Below are 21,162 nucleotides of genomic sequence, written 5' to 3'. Positions count from 1 at the left end.
CCCTTCTTCCTGTGAACTGAAGTTTCCAGAAAAAAAGTCTAATGAGCTAAAGCGCATCTAGGTTTTATTAAGGGATGAGAACTGGGGGGCTGGTGAGATGGCTCAGAGGTTAAGAGCACTGGCTGCTCTTCCAAAGATCCTGAGTTCAATTCCCAGCAACCACATGGCAACTCACAACCAACTATAAAGAGATCTGGTGCCCTATTCTGGTGTGAAGGTATACATGCAGGCAGAGCATTGTATACATAATAAATAAACTGAGAGAGAGAAAGAGAGAGAGAGAGAGAGAGACAGACAGACAGACACACACACACACACACACACACACACACACAGAGAGAGACAGAGAGAGAGAGACAGAGAGATGCTGAAAGAAGAGGGAACATTTTTTAAAGGGACAAGAACTGTGGTTATGCAGAGCTGGAGTGTTACGGGTGAAGAGTAAATTACTCTGTTGTCGTTAGACCTCTAAATAGTCACTTATTGCCCATCTTGTGTGTGACCTAACATCCTTGTGACTTTTAGTGAAATCTCTTTGGAATATATAAACACTAGCTTCCACCAATCACAGACATTCAGATAACATGACACTCAGTCAGAATCTGAGTCCTACAACAGAGATCTCCCAGCCCTCATTTGCTGTAACCCACCTACCAGATGTTTCTACCAATGTATTTGACAAGTTTCCTGCCCTCATTTCATGCCTGATGGCCCTGCCCACTCCGTTCCCCAGGCTGGTAGTCAGCACCCTCAAAGTTCTATATACAGGAGCCTCTGAACACCAAAGCTGACTGGATAAAAGCTGGACTGACCTTGGACACTGTGGCCTTCCTGTTGTTTCAGAGTGTAAAGGAAGAAGTGTACTGGAATGAAGTTTGGACATGTGTCCTAATTAGCACTGTCAACTTGTCACAGCCTAGAGTCATCTGAAAGGAAAGCTCTGTTGGAGGAATTGCCTATATCAAATTGGCCTGTGGACACATATGAGGGTCTGTCCACTGTGGGCAGCACCACTCCCCAGGCAATGTATAAGAAAGTTAGGTGAGCATGATCCTACGAGCAAGCCAGCAAACAGTGTTCCCCTGTGGTTTCTGTTTCAGGTTCTTGCCTTGAGTTCATGCCCTGAATTTCCTCAGTGATGGACTTTGACCTCAAAGTGCAAAGTGAACCATCGCTTTCCTCCCCTACATTGCTTTGGCCCTATTGTTTATCATAGCAACATAAAGCAAACTTGAACCCATCCCAGTAGAACATGCTCTGTATAGTGACCTCAGCTGCTCACCTGGACCTGTCAGTCTGCTGAGCTGTGAATATTCTAGAAAACTTCTATATAAATATCCATCAAGTCAGAGTTTGGTTTTTGTATCATTAAATGAAAAGAATAAAAATACTTTGGATTTTTTGAAAAATGTGCTTTAATATTTGATGGATAGATAAGTGGGTAGGTGAGCTTGCTCTGTAAGGCAAGGACCTGAGTTCAAATCCCCAACACATACATAAAAACATCTGTGTATGCTCTTCATGTATGCTGCAACCCCAGCATTAGTAGGCATTGATAGACAGATCATGAAAAGTCTCTAGCAAGGCAGCACGGCATAAACCAAGCTTTTGTCTCAGTTAGAAATCCTCTCTCCCCAGCCACGCATGCCCACAGCCTGGCTCACCTTCCCTTCTCTTGTGGCCTGGTCCTTTGTGGTTAGTACTGAGCATACTACCCACCAAGTCACAAACCCGTCCCCGCCCCCTAACCTTTAAGTCACCTCTAGATGCCCTGTGATGCTTGACACTGATGCTGGACGCACAGTGACCACATTGCAAAATCCAGGAAATAGTGAGCAACAGAGGTCTGCACATGCTCAATAAGGATACAACATTTTGGAGATATTTTTTAACCTGTCCTGGGAGGAAGTCACAAATTCAGAACCCTGTGACCCTGTGCTGGGGGAGGAGGCGGTGATGGGAAAGGAATGAATAAGTGCTGTCCCCACCCCCTTCTCCCTCCTGGCTACATGAGCACCTGAGCCAATAAAGAGGCAGTTAGCAGCAGCCATACCAGCTCTCTGGCCTCTGGTTCTATGAGTCAGCCTAGAGAAGCGCAGGGGAGATACCCAGGCCAAGCCATCCACCCGGCTCTTACTTTCTACTCATTCATGGTCCTTTCTACTGCCTCTCCCAAGTTGCAAAGAAGGTCCTGCCACCTCACCTGACTCCTTTTTCTAGTTTCCAAGGCTCGAGACACTGCAAAAGCATGCTGCCCTTACCTTGAGGTCTCTGTCAGCTGGGCCTTGGCCCAGGAGCCTGGCGTCTGGAAGACCACCTATTCTCTCTACACGAACAGTTGTTCCCTAGAAACCAGATGGGAGGGATCCACCTGCCAGGTGAGGAAGAACAGCTACGTGCCCAGCACAGGTGGCTTCTATGGCTGATGCCCTCATTGCAGGGCCTGAGACCTGGTAGAAGCAACATGTTGGTCCTAGGTCCTTGCAGAGGCCATGCCAGGACACTCTGCCTGTGTGTGCATACATGTGGGCATACATATATGAATGTGTACCATGAAAACTCCTGTAAGTACCATGGTCTGGTTTTGAAGGGGAATTTAGAATGAATCTATGTAAGTATTCCAAAGTTCCTATAATCCTGTACACCTTGTAAGTAACTCATTTATACTTCAGAGAAACCTTAACACAAGCAGTGAGAAGTTTATCTCTTCCCTCTCAAAGATACTCACGTTTTCAAGAATCTAGACACTATAAAACATAAAACCCCATCGTGGCAAGTACCTGCTGTTTAATCTGTGTCTTAAAACTATTTAGGGTGAACCAGTATGGAGAAGCCACAGCACTAATAGCACTCTGGGGGCCATGGAAGCCCCTTCAGGCTGCTCATACTCCCACCACACACAAGCATGCACGCATACACATACAAGCACACACCCATGTGCACACATGTGCATGCCAGGAGTCTGGAAACACCAAGGCAGGACTGCCGGTTCCAGGCCAGAGGGGAAGCCTGGGGCCCCAGGAAAACCAACTCCAGATGTGCTCCAGAGCTCACATCTGGGCAGGCCTGTGGTGGGGAACTTAGTGGGCTTATAAGGGGGGGCTGGGAGGGGGGAAAGGTTGGGGAAAGGATGTCCCCTGTGGCCTCTGAGAGTTCAAGGTGGGGTACTGGGGGCCTGTTCAAGCTGGAGTTGTAATAGGCAACAGATGAGGGGTGGGGCAAGGAGAAGAACAAACTGGAGATACTGAGGGGCTGTACCACTCTGCCTTAGAGGGAGGGGACACATCCACCCCCCAGCCCAGGCAGAGGCCTCTGGAGAGGAACCTTTGTGTTGTTAGAGAACCTGCTGGGAGAGGTGACTCCATTCCACCATCACTGGTTCTCTCAGGGACAGTGTCCTGGGACCCAGGCAGCCAGAGTCTGAGGATCTAAGAGGGCTGCATGCTCTGGGGTCACATACTTACAAAGAACAGCAGGTTGAAGAGGAAGAGGAAGTACTTGGTGACTTTGATGCAGGCTGCCCCCATCCTGCAGGTCCTGGAGCTCCCTGGGGAGAGAGGGAAGAATAGAGGAGGGAGGCTTGCTAGGGACTGGTGGAGGGCACAGCAGAGCAGAGAGCCAGTGGCCTCATCCCCAGGCCCAGTCATTTCAGCCCACTCACAAAGGAACAGCAAGCACTGTGCCTGCTTTACATGGTACTGAGGCACAGAGAGGTTCTGTACCCAGCCCAAAGCCACACAGCTGGTGTAATTCTCTGGTCCAGAGAGATGTGACTATACAGGACAGGAGAACTTCACCTCTGGAACACCAGGCTCTAGGACTCAGCGGGGAGACAGTAGCAGAAGTTGCACGGTCAAGAAATTAGGAAGTAAGTGACCAGCTGACCAGAGTGAGACTGGGGCTAGCCCCTCAGCTTGGCACACCTCTCTAGGACCAAGGCTGGAGTTTTGGGGATTGGGAATAGATATGCATCACAAAGCAGCCGAGGAATGCCAGCCACAGAATCTTAGCTGTAGCCCCACAGCAACGGCCACCATCTAAATCAGCCTCTTCCTATGTGCGCTTTGTAGTAAAACTGTTCATGCCAGCAGGAGGGTTTGCATAATCTCTGCAAGACAGCATTCTCCCCAAACACAAGAACACAACCTTACATGTCTAGTAGGAGTCTATACTATTGATCAGTAGCTATTCATATCCGGAGGTTATACATTCCTCCCAAAAATTCACGTGCAGGTAGCATTTTCAGAATTTGGTGGGAGGAGGTTTACAGGTCCCAGGAAAATCATTCAAGAGTTCCCACGACGCTGCATGGAAACCCCTAGCCCCGGAAGCACATGGCTGGCAGTCTATACTGGGACGCCACACTTCTGAAGTGGCAGAAGCCAGTGGTGAGCCACCATGCCCCTCTACAGAAAAGCCCTCCAAGTCCCTGGGAGCTAGAGGTTTCAGCTAGAGGCAGGAAGTTGGCTTCCCTCTCCTCCCCAAGGCCACATAGGACCCATGGGATGCAGGCAGGCAGCACCAAGCAGCTGAGCAAGGACAGCTGGGATGGGACAGCTGCATGGCAGCCTAGGGTGTGGGACAGTATAGGCCCGACTGTGTTGTGTGCCTGCAGTCCTGGGGTGAGGAAAGGGAGAGAAACCCAGGGAAGAGGGAAAAAGGGGAGTTGGGGTTCCTCACAGTCTGCTCCGAATCTCCGAATCCACATACAAGTCCCCCCCACTCTTTTCTGGACTCTACCCTCATTGCTGAGTGGAGCCCCACTTCTACCCTGCACACACTTCCAGAGACTGGAGATGGGACGGGGCTAAGGGAGAGGCATACACTCTCCCAAGAGGACCCCTTCTGTCTCGTGACAGCTCTGCTGAAGGAAGGTTTAGATGCCCCTTCAGCCTTCAGAGATGCCGCTGAAAGGGCAGCGTTGGGCACGGCTTGAAGCAATGTCATCCAGGTAAAGGAAAGGCTACCCAAGGGTAGCGACCTCCCATCTAAGGTGGCATGCAAATAGTGGAAATTAATGCTCACAGGGACTTAAAAGGAGATGAGAGGAAATGGCTGCTCCAGTCTACCAAGATGTCAGGCCTAAGTGTCTGAGGACTGCAGAGTAGAAGGAACCTTCCATTGTGAGGTGCTTCTGGCCTCAGCAGCTCCCACACAGTCTCCCCGAGAGGATAAACAAACTCCAGAGAGCTGGAGTCTGAGGTGCCACAGCACAGGCCTGGCCTGGGGAAGGTCGGCCTGGACACTACAATGATTGTTTCTCCTCCCCCGGGCCTCCCAGGACAGCCTGCCACCTCCACAGACATGCCATAAGCTGCAGGATAAACAGACCAAGAGGAAAGCCAGCTCCCAGAGCAAGGAGCTGTTCTCATCTACGCTTTGCTCGGGCCTGTCTGCAGTTCCTTCCCCGCACATTCCTAGGAACAGCTGCTGGGCCCAGGCAGGCCAGAGACATTCCTTCCTCCACAGGAAGAATGTAATGTAATGTGTCCAGGGAGCTGAGTGTCAGGAGCTGGTGCCCTTTTGTCTGTTAGGACCCTCGGCCCTCCTGGAGGGGACCCCTGAGGCAGGTCCGTGGTACCGTGTCAGGGTCTAGATTGTCTTCTGTACTGTTTGGCTCCCACGTCCTGCAGGTAGGTGGGGTTTCCAGGACAGGCTTCCAGGGAGTAAGAGTGAGGTCCAAACAATGGGGCCTGCTAAGGGACAAGGAGTGGCCGCAGTAAATGGCACCTGCTACTTGGACAGCCACTCTCATCTGTCAATCCCTTTAATCTTCCCAATAAGCCCTGGAGGACCCGGGTCAGGCAAGCTGTGACTGGCCCAATGCCCAGGATGGAGTGTGAAGGCCGAGCTCCTCCCACTGTGAAGTGTTCCCTGGAGGAGAAGCCCACTGAAGAATTAGTTCTTGTACTCAAAGGGATTCACCTGCCTCCGCGACCATACTCTTCCTCAAAACAACCAAAATAAAACCAAAACACTACAAAACAACAACAACAACAACAAAAAGCTGCAATCCCATGTGTAACAGACTTCAGGCAAGCAAAGACTGGAACCTGTGGGTAGATAGGGCACGTGTGTTAACACCAGTGACCACGGAGTGATCATGGAGGCAAGCCTGGCTGAGAACTGCCCTGTGCCATGTTAGCCCTCCACCATAGGGCGCTCTCTCCAGGCCCAGGCAGAGCTGGGACAAAAACACCATCACTTTTGAGCTCCATGCAGAGGAAAGGGGTGGGGTGGGCGAGAGCCTCCTCCCTCTCCAAACATTCACCCCTTCCTCAAAACCCCACGTGAGATGGCCTCTACCCACAGGTGGCTACCACCACCACCAGCACCTGGAGCATATTTGCCATATCTTTCTCAATGCCTCTGCCTCTGCATCAGAGCTGGTCCTGGTCTGATTGCTACCCTGCAGGAGACAAATGATGTCACCCAGGTGGTGACAGGTGGTGAGGACCCAGGGTTGCTGTTCAAGGGAGCTCTGGCTGGGAAGCCAGGAGGAGACCTCAGCCTTGGAAGCACTGGACCACACCCCAAGCAGAAGGCTGACTGGTATTCCCCAAGTATCCCAGCCCTTAAAGTTTGCCTGGCCTCTTGGTTACTCACCCAGATCCTGTCACTCATTGGGGCTAAGTCCTTCAGCTCCCCATGAATAAACTGAGACCCAAAGGAGTGAAGGGCATAACCAAGATCGCCAAGAGCGGACAGGCAAGGGCAGAGCTCACTTAGGAGGCAGTGGGTTTCTATCCTGACACAAGAACCAGGTGGTGCCCGATTGGCAGACGGCTTAGCGAAATGGGACATGGGAACCACCTTGGAAAGAACAGAAGCCGAGAAGCAGCTTTGAAGCAGAGGGTATTAGGTGGGCCCAGCATGGCTGTCCCAGGTCCAGGCCACAGGTCTCTGTGCCTAGAGGCAACAGGCAGTAGGGCAAGTTCATTCTCCACACTGGGCACAAGACAGGCAAGACTCTCCTAAAGAAGAGGCAGGCAGTCCAGCTCTGGCTGGGGACGTGACCAGGTTATCCCATGATAGGAAGTGGGGCCAGCTTTAGTGAATACACAGTCACCATCAGACCTGGAGAAGACTTTAAAGTCTCGTTATGGGGGCACAGGGTTCTATCTGGGCATGCCTCGCCTGTTCTTGCCCAGCAGACAGAGATAAAGGCCGGTGGAGGGTAGGGTGTGGCCAGCCCCGACCTTGTTCCCTAACAATTGGGCTCTAAGAACAGACTGGATAGTTTAAAATAGTTAAAAGAGAAAAATAAAAAAACAAAGCAAAACAAAACAAAAAAACAAAACAAAACAAAACAAAACAAAAAACCCCAAACCTCTGGGAATGTAGCTCAGTTGGTAGAGCATTTGTGCTAGAAGGTCAGCGACACAGCAAGTTTGAGACTAGCCTGAGCTTCAGGAGACCCTGTCTCAACAGAACAAAAAGAAAAACAAAACAAACAAACACAAAGACCCAAACAGACACTTTGCAGTGCACAAAAATGACATGAAATTCAAATTCACACCCACCACCAGCCCAAGATATTTTATCTCTGGCCCAGCCTTGCCAGGAGATCACATGATCTTTGCATACGGTCTGTAGGAGGCAGCGAGGGTCATGCCTGGCCTCAGCTGAGATCTTAGCAGGGAATGGAGCAGTGGGGGTGGGGCCAGGAGCTGACTGCTCCTGGGAGAGGACACTCAGGGTCCCTGGACGAAAGTTCAGATCCTGGCTCTGCCAGCAGTCACAAGGAGGACTTTCCTGGGGCTAAGCTCCCCTCTGTGCAATGGGCTCTTGATGGCACTGCCTGACAGGAAAAGAAGCTAAGGTCTGGCGGCCCTGGGGCTAGTGCTCCAGATGCCAGGGACGGACAATGTGGCATCAAGTGATACATCACTCTCCTAAGTCAGGGGTGAATGTCGATTTCCAGATGGAACTGTACTAACAGAGCACCCTGGGCTAAGTGCTCTTCTGAGTACTTTACAAATGCCTTCCTGCTAGGGTGTGTTAAACATAAGTAACAACACAAGGGACTGAGCCGCAAGCTCATCTTATAGGCAAGTTCCGGAGTGGTCATGGGGAGCCGTGTGGGACGTTGCTAAGAATTGTGTGGCAGGTCAGTTGGCCACTTCTGGTTTTTTGTTTTGTTTTGTTTGTTTGTTTGTTTTTTGTGTGTGGGGGTTGTTTTTGTTTGGGGTTTTAGTTTTTTTGGTTTTTTGAGACAAGGTTTCTCTGTGTAACAGCTCTGGCTGTCCTGGAACTCGCTCTGTAGACCAGGCTGGCTTTGAACTCACAGAGATCCACTTGCCTCTGCCTCCCAAGTGCTGAGATTAAAAGCATGCGCCACCACCACCCAGCTAGTTGGCCATTTCTAAGCATGAATAATTTAAGCCGACTGAATGCTCAGTTTTGTGCCAAGTCAATTTACACAAGATGAGCACACCAACATTTCCTTCCTCTGTCTTGTGATATTCCTCGTAGGCCTCCTGTGAGCTCCAGGCCTCCACAGGAGAGGCCATGCATGACCTGCAGACGTGGCTGCCCCACCTCCCACTTCCTTCTCACCTGTTCACTGACCAGCTTGGAGCAGAACAGTAATTTCTGTTTCTGGCAGGCAGTTTCTCAGATGAGATCCGGACAACAGAGAGCTGTGGAGAACAAACAACTCTGCTGTTACCTGGCCTGAGAGCAGAGAGGCTCGTCCCAGGGGTCTGCCCATTCCAGTTCCCAAGATGCCCCGCGGTAACCACCTCCAGCTGAGTCACTCCCAATTTCCATGAAACCCCTTTCATTTAATGGCTCTGAACGCCATGGCTACTGCCTCTCAGGAAGCATCAAACTGTAACCCCAGCTTTCCAAGGCCCCTCTGGGGGCACACTTCTGGCTCTAAGTGCTGTGTGACTGAAAGAAGAGGAAATGGCTCTCATCAGAACACCTAAGAGCCACACAGGTGTCCTCCGGCTTCCCCAGCCCTCCTGCCTAGGCCGGTTCCCCTCCAGCTCAGCAACTGCTCATCCACCCTGCAGAGATACCGCTGTGAGATGCAGCAAGTATGCTGCCTGTCTTCTACCTCCAACTTTCTTGCTGACAGACTGGCTACAAAATCCACATGTGTACGCATGACTCTCTGGGCCCGGTCCGCTTTGCTCTGCCATGTTCTTGTCATGTTAGGTCTTTTACACACGCCTATCTGATCTCTTTACTATCACCCCAGTGCTCTCAGGCCTTATCTACAATAGGAACTTTGCACATGCAGTTTCTCTGTTAGAATCCCTCTTCAGAAATTTCTAATGTGAGCCGGGCAGTGGTGGCGCACCACCTTTAATCCCAGCACTTGGGAGGCAGAGGCAGGCAGATTGCTGTGAGTTCGAGGCCAGCCTAGTCTACAAAGAGAGTCCAGGACAGTCAAGGCTACACAGAGAAACCCTGCCTAAAAAAAAAGAAAAGAAAAGAAAAGAAAAAATAAAGAAAGAAATTCCTAATATGAATTTCTGAGACTCTTCCTCTGCGGGTCTCACTTCTAGTGCACAGCATAGCCGGCCATTACCAATGCCATTACCAATACCCAGCACTGCCCAGCTTGCACCATCTCTAAACCCCTTTCATTTAATGCCCTGAATGCCAAGCTCTAAAGGTGCGCTTGGGCCCCTAGGTGACTCAAGCATAGCCAAGTTGTACTCCTAGCTGTGTCACACACCCTCCTCACTGCAGCTTCCCTCCAGGTCTTGCCTAGAATGCAGAGTCCTTTCAGGATGTCCTGAATGTATCTCCTTCCGCCCACGATGCCGTGAGCTCCTGTCACATGAGTGTGAAAACAAGGTTAAGAGGCTGGTGTCTGGAGAGCTCGGGACGGTCCCTTAGAACTTCGGTTCTATAGAGGAAGCTACTGAACACCAGAAATGACATCACCCAGCATGGGCATAAGCTTGTAACCCCAACACTTGGGAAGCTGAGGCAGGAGGATCAGAAGCTCAAGGCCAGCCTCAAGTTACATAGCAAATTTGAGGCCAGCCTGAGCTAAAGGAAAGAAACCCTATCTAAAATCAAAACAAAGCAAACACACACACACACACACACACACACACACACACACACACACACACACACACACGGGGGGGGGGGGGGGGGCCGGGGGAGGGCGGGTAGAGGGGGCGGAGAAATGCTGGGCTATCACAATGGAAGTTAGTTGACTCTCACCAGGATTAGCTTTAAATCTCCTTTAAGTCTGAGAAGCTGGGAAAAGCATAGATTCTCTTCCTAGGAAGAATCTGGCATAAAGAAGCCAAGTGACTGACTTCTGTAAACCCAACTCTTGGAGGCAGAGGCAGGAAGAGCTACAAGACTTAGGTAAGCCTGCTCTACATAGTAAATTCCAGGCTAGCCCAGAGTGTGTAGTGAGGCCCTATCTCTGAAATAAATACATAGGGCCCACTACACTTGGTGGTTAAGAGCATGGACTGCTGTTGCAGAGGGAGTCTGGTTCCTCACACCTGTGCAGAGCGGCTCACAAACGGCTTGGCCCAGAACTCTAGCTCCAAGGAATCTAGCACCTTCTGTTCTCTTTGGACCCCAGGCACTCACATGCCTGTATCCACACAAAGGCATGCAATGAAATATAAAATAAACCTTCACAAATAAGTAAATAAAGTAATACCAATGAGATGACTCAGTGGGGGTATATAACTCGCTGCCAAGCCTGACAACCTCCAGGCCCCTCAAAGAAGAAAGGAAAAAACTGATTCCTGAAAGTTGTCTTCTGACCTCCCCAGACAGGTAGTGGTGCGTGCACATACAAGCAAATGTGAACACAGACTTTAAAATGAATTAGTTCATGATAAACTTCTAAAATTCTCAAAGGCATGCTTCTACCCAGGTTCCAAGGGTTGCCAGCTTTGGAAAGCTCACATACGAGCTCAGTGTCTCTCTTCCCTGTCACCTAAATCCTCTGGAACTGTGTGTGGTCCCATCTTGGTTGCATAGTGGAATTGTCCTGGAGCATTAAGGCTGGTAGGCACTTGATCTCCAGGGTGAGAGATCCTAAGGAGCTGCTCAGAGTGAAGCCAGGATCCAGGATTTAGGCTCTCAGGATGGACCGTGCTGAGGTACACTCAAAGGTCCAGCCCAGATGGTCTGCTCCTGTGTGGTTCAGGCCCCGAGTTTCCTGGTGCCACAGTGCCTAGGCAGGAGCAGGTGACCAGAAACCAGTGCCATGTGATTCTACCACCCTTCTGCTCTCCCACAAATTCATTCCCCATCCAGTCACTTACCCTAAAGCAAAGTCATGAGGGTCACTTAGGAGATTGCTGTCTTCAGAGAGGTAGACAGAGTTAAGAGACAGCTCACACAGGCCAGTGCACAGCGGAGTATCGTGAGTGCACAAGACTATGCCTGAATAGGTCACATGGGCCACCTCCTGCCAGCTATGTAGCTCAGAACCATCACCTTGCTTATGCTCTAGCTGGACCCTGTAGATGAGCCCAGTATTGGGTCCCCATGAGGTCCAAAGGTGAGGTGCCTGACACTCAGTGTCAAAGTCAACGGCAATGACAACTTAAGAGTCAGAAAACAGTCAGAAGCCATCAGAAGCCTGCTGCAGCCAAACGTGCACCCAGCCTGCTTTGAAGCAAGGTGACAGAGGAAGGGCTGGGCCCTCTGAGGAGGGGACCTCTGTCATCCCCCACAGTAGAGCCTCTGCTCCCAGCTGAAGCCTGGCCATAAGGGTCGCCTTGAGGCAGGAGGCACCTACGAAGTCTGGCAACTATGCCTGGGTGAGAGTGGCCATCACACATGGCAGGAAGTGGAGAGAGGAAACTGCCTGACTTCAAGGTTCTGGAGACCACCCAGCCCAGGCTGGTATAGTAGGCTGGTGTCTGACACAGATCTCCAACCTCTGGACTTTTTATCCTAATCATTTATAAAAAAAGAGGCTGCTTATGGTGGCTGTGTTTATATTTACCTGTGTGTTGGAACTATCTATAACAGCTGACTTGAGAACTGCTGGCTTTCCCACCTATAAACTTATTTTTCAATCTCTGTACTTTTGGTGGCTGGTGTTGTTAAAATAGGAAAGGGATAAAAACAAACACCCATTGCGCTGGCAACAAGGGAGGCATTGGGGCTCGAAAGCAGCCTGGGAGTCCAGGTTCCCTGGAAGACCTCTTGGGAGTGCTGCTCTGCTTCCTAGCTGATATGTGACCTTGAGCAAAAGAGTAACTAAACCTCTCTGAGCCCTCACGTGCCTTGCCTTCAGCAAAGCAGTACTTGTGGAACCCTGTCCTGTTGAATTGCTGGGGGACTAAGATGAAGCATACCACATGTTTCCTCATAGGATTTCCAAGTCCAGTCACATGACCCCAAGAGCTGAATTGACAGCGTCCCTGGCACCAAAATATTGTGGCTAGAAGGTGCCAAGCTTTAGCCTGTCATCTGCCATCACCCACAGTTCCTCATTGAATCTCTATAACGAGCCTCTAGACAAAGCACTGTCCCCACTCAGCAGATGGAGAAACTGAGGCCCAGAGGTACAGTGACTTGCCTAAAGCAAGTGACTAAGCAAACTTTCCTGCCTTACTTCATGCTACGTAACACATTGGTGGAGGCCACCCACACAACCTTCCTCACCCCTGTCATTGCCAGACCCTTTCCATCCTGACCCAGGTCAGGTGTGACTCTTGGCTTCCTGTCAGGGAGGAAGACCAGATCCTCCAATCCTGGCCAGGGCATCCCTTCGGTTTGACCACTGAGCCTATAGAGGTGTTTCTTCTTGAATTTTGCTCTGAAACATGATCCCATGATTGGAGGACCCTTAATTGAGGAAGAGGCCACGTTGTAAGGAAGTAGCAGAGAGGGGAAGCACAGATGTTGGAGCTAGTCTCCTCCCCTGGCCTAAAGCTGACCCATGGCCCCTGAGCACCTCAGTGTGCTGGGCTCTGCAGCTCCCACATGCAGATGCTCTGTGCTAGGAACACCCCAGACACTCCAGTCTCCATGTACCAGGGACAAGTCTGAGGCCCAGACTGAGAACTTCTGAGTTTGTGCATGTTGTGCATGTCACTTCCGGGGAGGTGCATGTTGAGGTGTACGCCAGGGCTGGGGGGGGGGGCTGGTTATGCAGCCAGTGCACTAGGCAACTTCACATCCTGATGTATGAGGAGAAGTGTCCGCATTTGCTCCTCACATTGGCACGAACGGACAGAGCTGGGCTTGTCTTGAAGTGTCCTGCCCAGGGATCTTCCCCGATGTCAATCTAACTGTAGCTCGTTTGTAAAAACCAGATAGAAAGCTGTAAGTCTAAGGGACCCTTAAAAGACTCAAGGACAGACTGCCTATTCAGAAGTCTCAGATTCCAGGGCATTCCCAGGAGACTTCTCGGGAGGCAGCTACCTTTTAAGAACCTCTCCTCTCCCCAGTAAACCAGGTCATAATGCGGATTCTGAATGGCGAGAGGCATTCATTATGATCTCATTACTTAGAGCTGTGTGATCTTCAACAAGTACCTTGCCCATTCTGGGCCTTAGCACTGTCTGTAAATAAAGTGGACTACTATGGATGTCCAGGAAGAAGTCAGTCCCGACTTGCTGACACCTGAGGCCTCATGAACTCTAGGAGGTCTTGGCCAAGAAGTGAAGAGTCCTCTCCTCACACAGCAAGAAAATATGCACGAAGATGTCCCTTGAGACGTGGGCCAGGCCTGAGGTTCTTGAAGACTGGTCCAGAAAGGTCATGGTGACTAAGTCCTTCGAATGGAGTCTGGCAGAGGGCAGAATGAGGGACAAAAGGACCATGCTCACTGCCCAACCCACTTCATCCAATGCCCAAACCTAAGCCAGACCAGGGGGTGCTCAGGAGGAGGCAGGCAGCATTCACCCTGGTCACACAGGGATAGTGGCCTAGCTCAGGTAGGCCCTGCACACCTTATGACAGGAAGTCAGGAATGACAGTGGTAACCGGACCCTGAGCCTCTAGGCTCTGAGCAGGCGGGAGGGGTGCCCAGCATCTTCAGGGGCAATGGCTCAGCACTTCACAGTTCCTGCCTCCCCTGGCCCAGCCAGCTGGACAAAGCTGGCATACACGGCTTGCTAAAACCACAGTATAAGGCTCAGAGGTAAAAGATTTAGGGTCCCAAAGGCATTGAGGAGCCTCCCTCTGGGGAAGCCCAAATGACTTCCATTCTGAGCCACTGTAGTCCACCGAGAGCCCACCATGGGCTAGCCTAAATCTGGATACAGGATGCAGATGGGCGGAACCCCTCCATGCCCTTGGGAGCTCACAAGACAGTGAGCCATCAAGTAACACACTGTGACAAAGGCACTACAGTCCTGCTTCCTCTGAGGGACAGCAGGGCCATGGGAACACAGCCTCCAGCATGAACTGACCACAGGCGGAGCTTCTGTAGTTATCCTTGATGGAGACACTGCTGTGCTCACTTCCCACCTTCTCACCCTGTGACACATCTAGGAGACTGTTAGCCCAAGGGCTGATCCAGATCCCCTGTACTGACAGCCATGACTTTCAGCCAGCAGAAACCATTTTACATGATATGGAAGTGAGATAACCCAAGCTCAGCCCAGTCTACTTGGGGTGTTGGTAGGCCAGGCACCAAGCTAAGCGGCAGCAATGCAACCCACCCACCCCACCCTGTGAGGTCTGGGGAAGAGACTCACTAACCCATCCACATGGCTGGCAAACTCTCTGGGCCAGGGCCAGGATTCCTAAGATAGAGAGTGGGTGTGAGCCTGAGTGGGTGATTAGGGGGAGCGAGGGGACTGTAATCAGCGATGCCACATGACAGCAAGCAACAGGCCCAGGCAGCTCCATTGTGCCCTCCCCAGACTGAGCTCAGGACTGAGCTGCAAGGCTGCTTCTTGTGGGCAGCCCTCCCAGAGCCCTCCTGCACAGCCCTCTCCACAAAGGTTCAGACAGGCTCATAGCCTGCTCCATCTGCTCTTTCTCAAGTACTACATTTTTCCCCCTTTAAGACAGGTTCTCACCAGGCAGGTGGTGGCTTACATCTTTAATCCTGGCACTCAGGAGGCAGAGGGCAGAGGGCAAAGGGCAGAAGGTAGAGAGGCAGATGGATATCTGTGAGTTTAAGGACAGCCTGGATTACAAATGGAGTTTCAGGGTAGCTAGGGCTACACAGAGAAACCCTGTGGGGGGAAAAAAAAAAGGTTTCTCATGATTCTCAGATGATGTTATTTTCAAACTCACTGGATACAAGGATGGCTTTGAACTTCTGATCCTCCTGCCTTCATTTCCTGTGTGCTGGGATCTCAGGCATGTACCACATCTGGCATATATGGTACAAGGGGCTGTACCAAGACTCCATGCACACTATGCAAACTCTACCAGCTGAGCCCCAGCCCCTGCAACTTACTTTCTGAACCTCTGCTTCCAAGCCTGAAAATGGCTCAGACTTCCCACTTCCCTTGCTTGCATGCAGATTTAAGAAGTGTTTGGCTTGTCTGGTGGGGACACAAGGTTGAGACACAGCATCACACACAAATACACACATACATCCTGAGTGAACACAGACAGCTGGGCTGGAGGCAGATGTACAACTTGGAAAGGGTCTTACCGGCATCTAGCTCCAAGCACTAAGCCAGGCTGGGAGGGGAGGAGAGGATGGGGCTCTCTCACCTCCCACCCCACCCCACCCCAGCCCCCACTGTGGCTGCTGTACCTCGGCCTGCAGGTCTTCTAAGCCTCCCTGACTCCTTGTCTCCAGAAAGCACAGAGCCCATGAACACGCCGGGTTAAGAGCCACCTCACCCAGCATAGAGCTCAGAAGCCAGCCTCATCAGTCCTCTGCAGGCACCACACCCAAGGGAGGAGGTGGCCCAAGACATCTACTTCCACCATGGGCAGTGGGCTGCTCCCTCGTGAACACGCTCAGTCGGGCAGTGACAACTGACACAGCACTTCCACTCAGCTGTCAAACATCGGCTGAGGAAACGAGTTTTCTTGTACTTCCCCATTGGAACCCCCTAGGACTCTCGGGTTCTGTGGGACTGCTGAGGAGCTGGGGACGGGAGACTTAGCAAGGGTGGCTGTAGGATTAGCCAGGATGTCCCGGACACAGTCAGACGCTCTGTGCAGACAAGTATAGAGGATCTCAGCTGGAGTCGCCAGTAGGGAACAATGGAAAAGGTAAGGGGTACAAAGAGGCAGAGGAGTGTGAGAAGGAGAAAATGGAAGAGGAAGAGGGAGGGAGAATAAGAGGGAAAGAAGGCAGACACACATCCAGGTGAAAGAGCCTCTTCTCTCAGAATTCAGGGATCTCTGGTCCCTATAGATATACTGTGGGAGGTACTCAGAGGTAGAGTATGCAAATCTCAGGCCCTGCTGACCAACTAGGAGTCAGGTCCCCGGCCCCTGCAACTCCAGATTCCACTTTGACTTTTCACTCACATCATGTCTTGTAAACAGGGGCTCTATGTCCCCTTGGGGCTTCTATGGGCCTTGTGCTCCTCTGGCTCTGCCTCTCCTCTGGTTTCCCCCATGAGTTACCAGCAGCTACCTGCCCCCACCTCCACCCCAGCTTGTTTTTCTCTATCCAGGCTGCACCTCCTCCTCCTCTGGACTCCTGAGTTGTCCTCTGGGCTAGTTTTATCACCAGACTGGGTACAGGAGAGCATGGAGTCTAGTCACCTACCACACCCAAAGTAAGGAAAAACAAAGGGGAGGGGGGAGGGAACTTTTTTTATTGCGGGGGTGGGGGGCTGGGGAGGGAGGTTGGGAAACTTAAGCCCGTTTGTTAGATAACATAGGCTAGCCTCAGACTTGTGGCAATTCTTATGCCTCAGTCTTCTAGGTGCTGGGATTAGCAGCTTGTGCCAACCGATGTGATATGCCTGACCGGGAGAAGGAACTCAGTGTCAGCCAGAAGCAGGAAAGCCACAGTAACACCACATCCCAAAGAGCCCCTGGACTCTCCTCCACTCAGCCTTCAGGACTCCAGGGAGGAAAAACAGACCAGAAACCAGCTGGACCAGCTCTTCCCTTCATCACTTGTGGTCCCGTCCCAAACCTCAGTTTACCAATGTGTTTCGCCCCCTCCCACAGCTCCTAAAGCCAGTGAGAATCTGGGCCCTCCACCTTTACATTCTTTTTCTCTCCTTGAAAGACTACCACTTCCCTCCCCCTTCCTGGTAGAGGGCGGGCCAGGCCTCTGGGATGCAGATTCTGGCCAAGGTTTGGGGTAGAGTGAGAGCGGAGGTGGTGGGTCCTGGCTATGGGCAGAGGGCAACTTTGCTGTCAGGGTGATGGTGCTAACTCCTGCTGTAGGGGGAGTCTGGCCAGTGAGGGGACTAGTACGCTGGTGACTAGCATGGACAAAATGTTTCCTGTTGGCCTGAGAATCCCCCCAGTCAAGTCTGGAAACTGAGGCCTGGGGAGGTCAGGACTGAGCCTAGTTAGTCCCCAGATTAGAATGGAAAGTGCCTATGTTCAGCTGTAGTGCCAGCATTTACCTTGTCCATCTGTCCTTGTCCTGGCCTCAGCACTAGGGAAGCACACACTGTCCTAGAGTAGATGCAGGGTGGGAAACCACTGGCATTTCCAGAGAGCTTAGACAACCCAGGGGTGGTTAGTCATCCTCCTGCCCCTCCCCCCAGCATGTGCCTGCTTTTCTGGGGGAAAGCACCCTTTTCCATAAAAGCTGACAGTCCAAGCCTGGCGTGGTAGTGCATGCCTTTAATCCCAGCACTTGGGAGGCAGAGGCAGGCGGATCGCTGTGAGTTCGAGGCCAGCCTGGTCTACAAAGCAAGTCCAGGACAGCCAAGGCTACACAGAGAAACCCTGTCTCAAAAAACAAAAAACAAAAAACAAAACAAAACAAAACAAAACAAAAAAGCTGACAGTCCCTGGAGCACACTGACCCAAACACTCTGAGTCTGAGGCCTCTGCAAGGGCTGGGCCCAACATTTATTCTAACACTGCACTCAAGCCTTGCTGGGGAGGCCACTCAAGCTAACCAAGTAGCCAGGCCAGTCTTGTTACCAGCTACATAAGCTTGGGATAAAAAAAACGTGTGCCACCATGCCTGACTAGGAAAAGAAACTCAGTGTCCGCCAACAGCAGGGACATCACAGCAACTCCAAGTCCCAAGAGCCTGTGGACTTTCCACTACTCCACCTTCAGGGCCCTAGACAGGACGATCAGGAACCAGTTGGACCAGTAGCTTGGTCAGAGGACCAAACTTTTCCTCCAGGGAGATGGTGGCCTAGAAAAAGTACCAGAGATGCCGGACACTTAGACAGAGCAGTAGGTCCCAAACACTGATGTATGAAAGTCTGCAAAACCCACGGCTTCTAGAAAAAGACAAGGGGCAGGGGAAGGTGCCTAGATCCTACCCCACCCCTACTACCTGGGTTCTCACGTGCCAGGGCTGCAGCCAGCCTGGACCATCGTCACCTTTCCTCAACACAGGCTCACACTAAGTGAAGATCCTAGCCTGGCCCTTCATGGGGTCTTGCATCACTCACACCCAGGCCCCACCAGCTAAACGCACAACACTGGGCTCTCTGGGGCTGAGGAAACAGTGTGGTGGGGGAAAGACAGGTACCAAATGGGGCTGACAGCACAGCCAAGCCCTCCAGAGCTGTGGGATCTGGGCAGCTTGCTTAGCACCCTGTCACAGTGAGAACAGACTAAGTAACCCTGCCCCACCCTCTTCTCCCCCCCCCTCCCCCGACTCCGCCTCCCAACCCCCATTCCCAGAGTGCTGAAGGGCCTGAGGGAGTGTGTGAGAAACTATCCATGGTCAACAGCTGTAAAGCACAAGGTATCATTATGAGAAAGGGGGAGTGGGTGCCCCAGGAGGAAGTGTGGGATTGCAGTGCTCAGCTCCGCCCCCTTCAGTTGCCGACCTGAGCTGGCTTTTCCACTCTCCTTGCTTAGTTTCTTTCTTTGAGAAATGGGCACTGTGGACCCCTACCTGAGAAGCTGACGGGTACAAGAATTTCCCACAAACAGCCCTAGGCAGGGCTGGCTCACACTCGATGTTCACAGAAACCCAAAGCACACTCCCTCCTTCTGCTGCACGTGACTGGCAGAGCCTAGGCTGAGGGAAAGTTTCTGGCTTCCCAGAGCACATACTGGCTGGGGAACAGGAGACGTGGACTTAGATCAAGTTACTGGGGAGGGGGGGGCTGGGGGGGAGGAGAGCAGGGCAGGGCAGGACAGAGCAAGCCCTACCTTAGGAGCAACACTGAGACTCACCTCTCTGTCCCCAGGTAGGCAGTGCTGGAGAAGGTATGACAGTTTCCTTACCCACAAGGAAAACAGCAAGGCAGGTGAGAGTGAGGGGCATGGCAGGGTGAAAGTGAAAGAAGGCCTTCAGCAGTCTTATGTCCTCACACCCAGGCCCACCAGCTCAGTGCAGAGCAGTGGGCTCCCTAGGGTTGAGGGGATAGGACAAGGGCCTCAGTTTTCTTTCTGTAAAATGGGGGCTCTCTTAAACATGTATAAAATTCCCCATTCACGAAGTGTCCATATGGGAGAAGGGATGGGGGGCAGACATAAAGCATCACTGGGTGAGCCTTTATTAGACTTGACACAAGCCCCACCTCCACTCCACCCGAGTTACCCTTGGGGATCTCCTGGTGTTAGAAACATGTTGGCCAGGTGGTAGAGCACTTACCTGGCATGTGTAAGTGCCTGGATTCAATATTCAATCTCCAGTGTGAAAAGAAAAAGAAAGAAAGAAAGAAAGAAAGAAAGAAAGAAAGAAAGAAAGAAAGAAAGAAAAAGAAAAGGCAGAAATGCACACTCTGAGCCCAGTGAGAAGGTCAGAGAGAATGTGCTTGGCTTGTGGCCTGGCCTGACAACACGAGTTCGAGTTCGGTTCCCAGAAATTCCCAGGTCCCATGTGGCAGAAGGAGAGAAGAGATTCCCACAATGTATCATGTAGCCTCCATACACATCGCCTAGTCCTCATAAACACACTAAACAGACAGACGAATAAATGTAGTATAGCATGAAACACACACTCACAGGTCATGCTCCACCCAGAAACCCTGGAGCAAAGCTCTTCAAACTTTCTAATAAGTGTCATGTGCCCCAGTCCTGCTTTGAGAACCACAGTGCCTGTCATGGCCCACGGCCCACTCCTGAGATGTCCTGCCAGGGGTTTGTCTCCTGGAGCCCTTGTTTCCAGAGGGCTACTGGAAGGGAGTCACTGCAGGGACAGGCCATTAAATAGTAAAGCGATCCGATAATTAGTTAATGATGCTACAGGCTCCATGGGAGGAGGGTCTGAAGTCACTGGAAGAGAGACTGCCCTGCCTCTGGTTGTCTCCTGTCTGTCTTTTCCAAATACAGCCAGCTTGCCACCACGCACTGCCCTTCCTGTAATCTTGAATCCAGAGACCATCTGCCCCAAAAGCCACCTTGAGGAATTAACCATTCATTCTCTCTTGAAGATCAGAAGAGCTTAGCACAAAAATACAGGTAAGGGCAAGGTGACCACTTCACGCACATGGGTCATTATGAAATATTCAAATGGGGCAAGCAGGTGCTCCACAGGGAGGGAGGGAGAGCACCTCTGCTTCCTGGAGCTGGGACTCCAGGGCTGTGGGGAGTCACGTGGCAAACTCCTCCCACAATAAGCCAGGACTCAGGCTCACAGGAAGCCACTCTGGTGGCACAACCCCAATCTGGGGGTGTAAACACTTCTTTTATGGTTTGTTTTTAAAAGTCAAAACACCAAAGTGTTCACAGTGGTTATCTCTGAGTAATTATTTCCTTTAAGCGTATGGTTCCGTGCACTGCAATCTTTCCCCACAAAATTTCTCTTCAATAATTAGAAAGTTTTTCATTTTTGTTACCCATTTGGTTTAGATGAAAACAAAGAATTTTTTTCTTTTTTGGTCACTGTTGTTTTGTGATGTGTGTGTGTGTGTGTGTGTGTGTGTGTGTGTGTGTGTGTGTGTCAGTGTGTGTTCGTATGTTTATGGGTGCACATGGGAAAGCCTGGGGTTGAAGCCCAGTGTCTCTCTGGGTTTACTCTCCACCTTACTTACTGAGACGGATTCTCACTGATTCTGGAGCTCCCCAATTCCAGATAGTCTAACCAGACAGCTAGTCCCAGAAATTCTCTGTCTGTCTCCACATGCTGAGCTAACAGGCCCACCCGCCCTGCACCTGCCTCGTTTTCCCATGGGCTTT

General features: G+C 51.4%; 1 protein-coding gene and 1 long non-coding RNA gene across 4 annotated transcripts in view; one reads left to right on the top strand and one right to left on the bottom strand.

Annotated features, from left to right (window-relative positions):
- CD82 (CD82 molecule) overlaps positions 1–21,162 on the bottom strand; it is a 43,328-nt gene that overhangs the window by 13,453 nt on the left and 8,713 nt on the right. For 2 of the 3 annotated variants that reach the window (XM_084775614.1, XM_084775615.1), the window contains exons 2-3: positions 8,560–8,642; positions 3,465–3,547 (exon numbers count right to left, since the gene is read on the bottom strand). In XM_084775614.1, coding sequence (XP_084631740.1) covers positions 3,465–3,527 — 63 coding nt within the window. In that variant the 5' untranslated portion in view covers positions 3,528–3,547; positions 8,560–8,642. The remainder of the gene's footprint in view (positions 1–3,464; positions 3,548–8,559; positions 8,643–21,162) is intronic. The other variant, XM_084775616.1, reaches the window with a different exon arrangement.
- Positions 13,125–18,579, top strand: LOC311593385. Its single transcript, XR_014777680.1, has 3 exons — positions 13,125–13,892; positions 16,554–16,658; positions 16,800–18,579. It is a non-coding gene; the product is annotated as an uncharacterized lncRNA (long non-coding RNA).

This window comes from Acomys minous, assembly GCF_964271855.1.
Source record: "Acomys minous genome assembly, chromosome: 3".
Classification (NCBI taxonomy): Eukaryota; Metazoa; Chordata; class Mammalia; order Rodentia; family Muridae; genus Acomys; species Acomys minous.
Note: the sequence above shows the minus strand (reverse complement) of the source record. Positions and strands in the feature narration are given on the sequence as shown.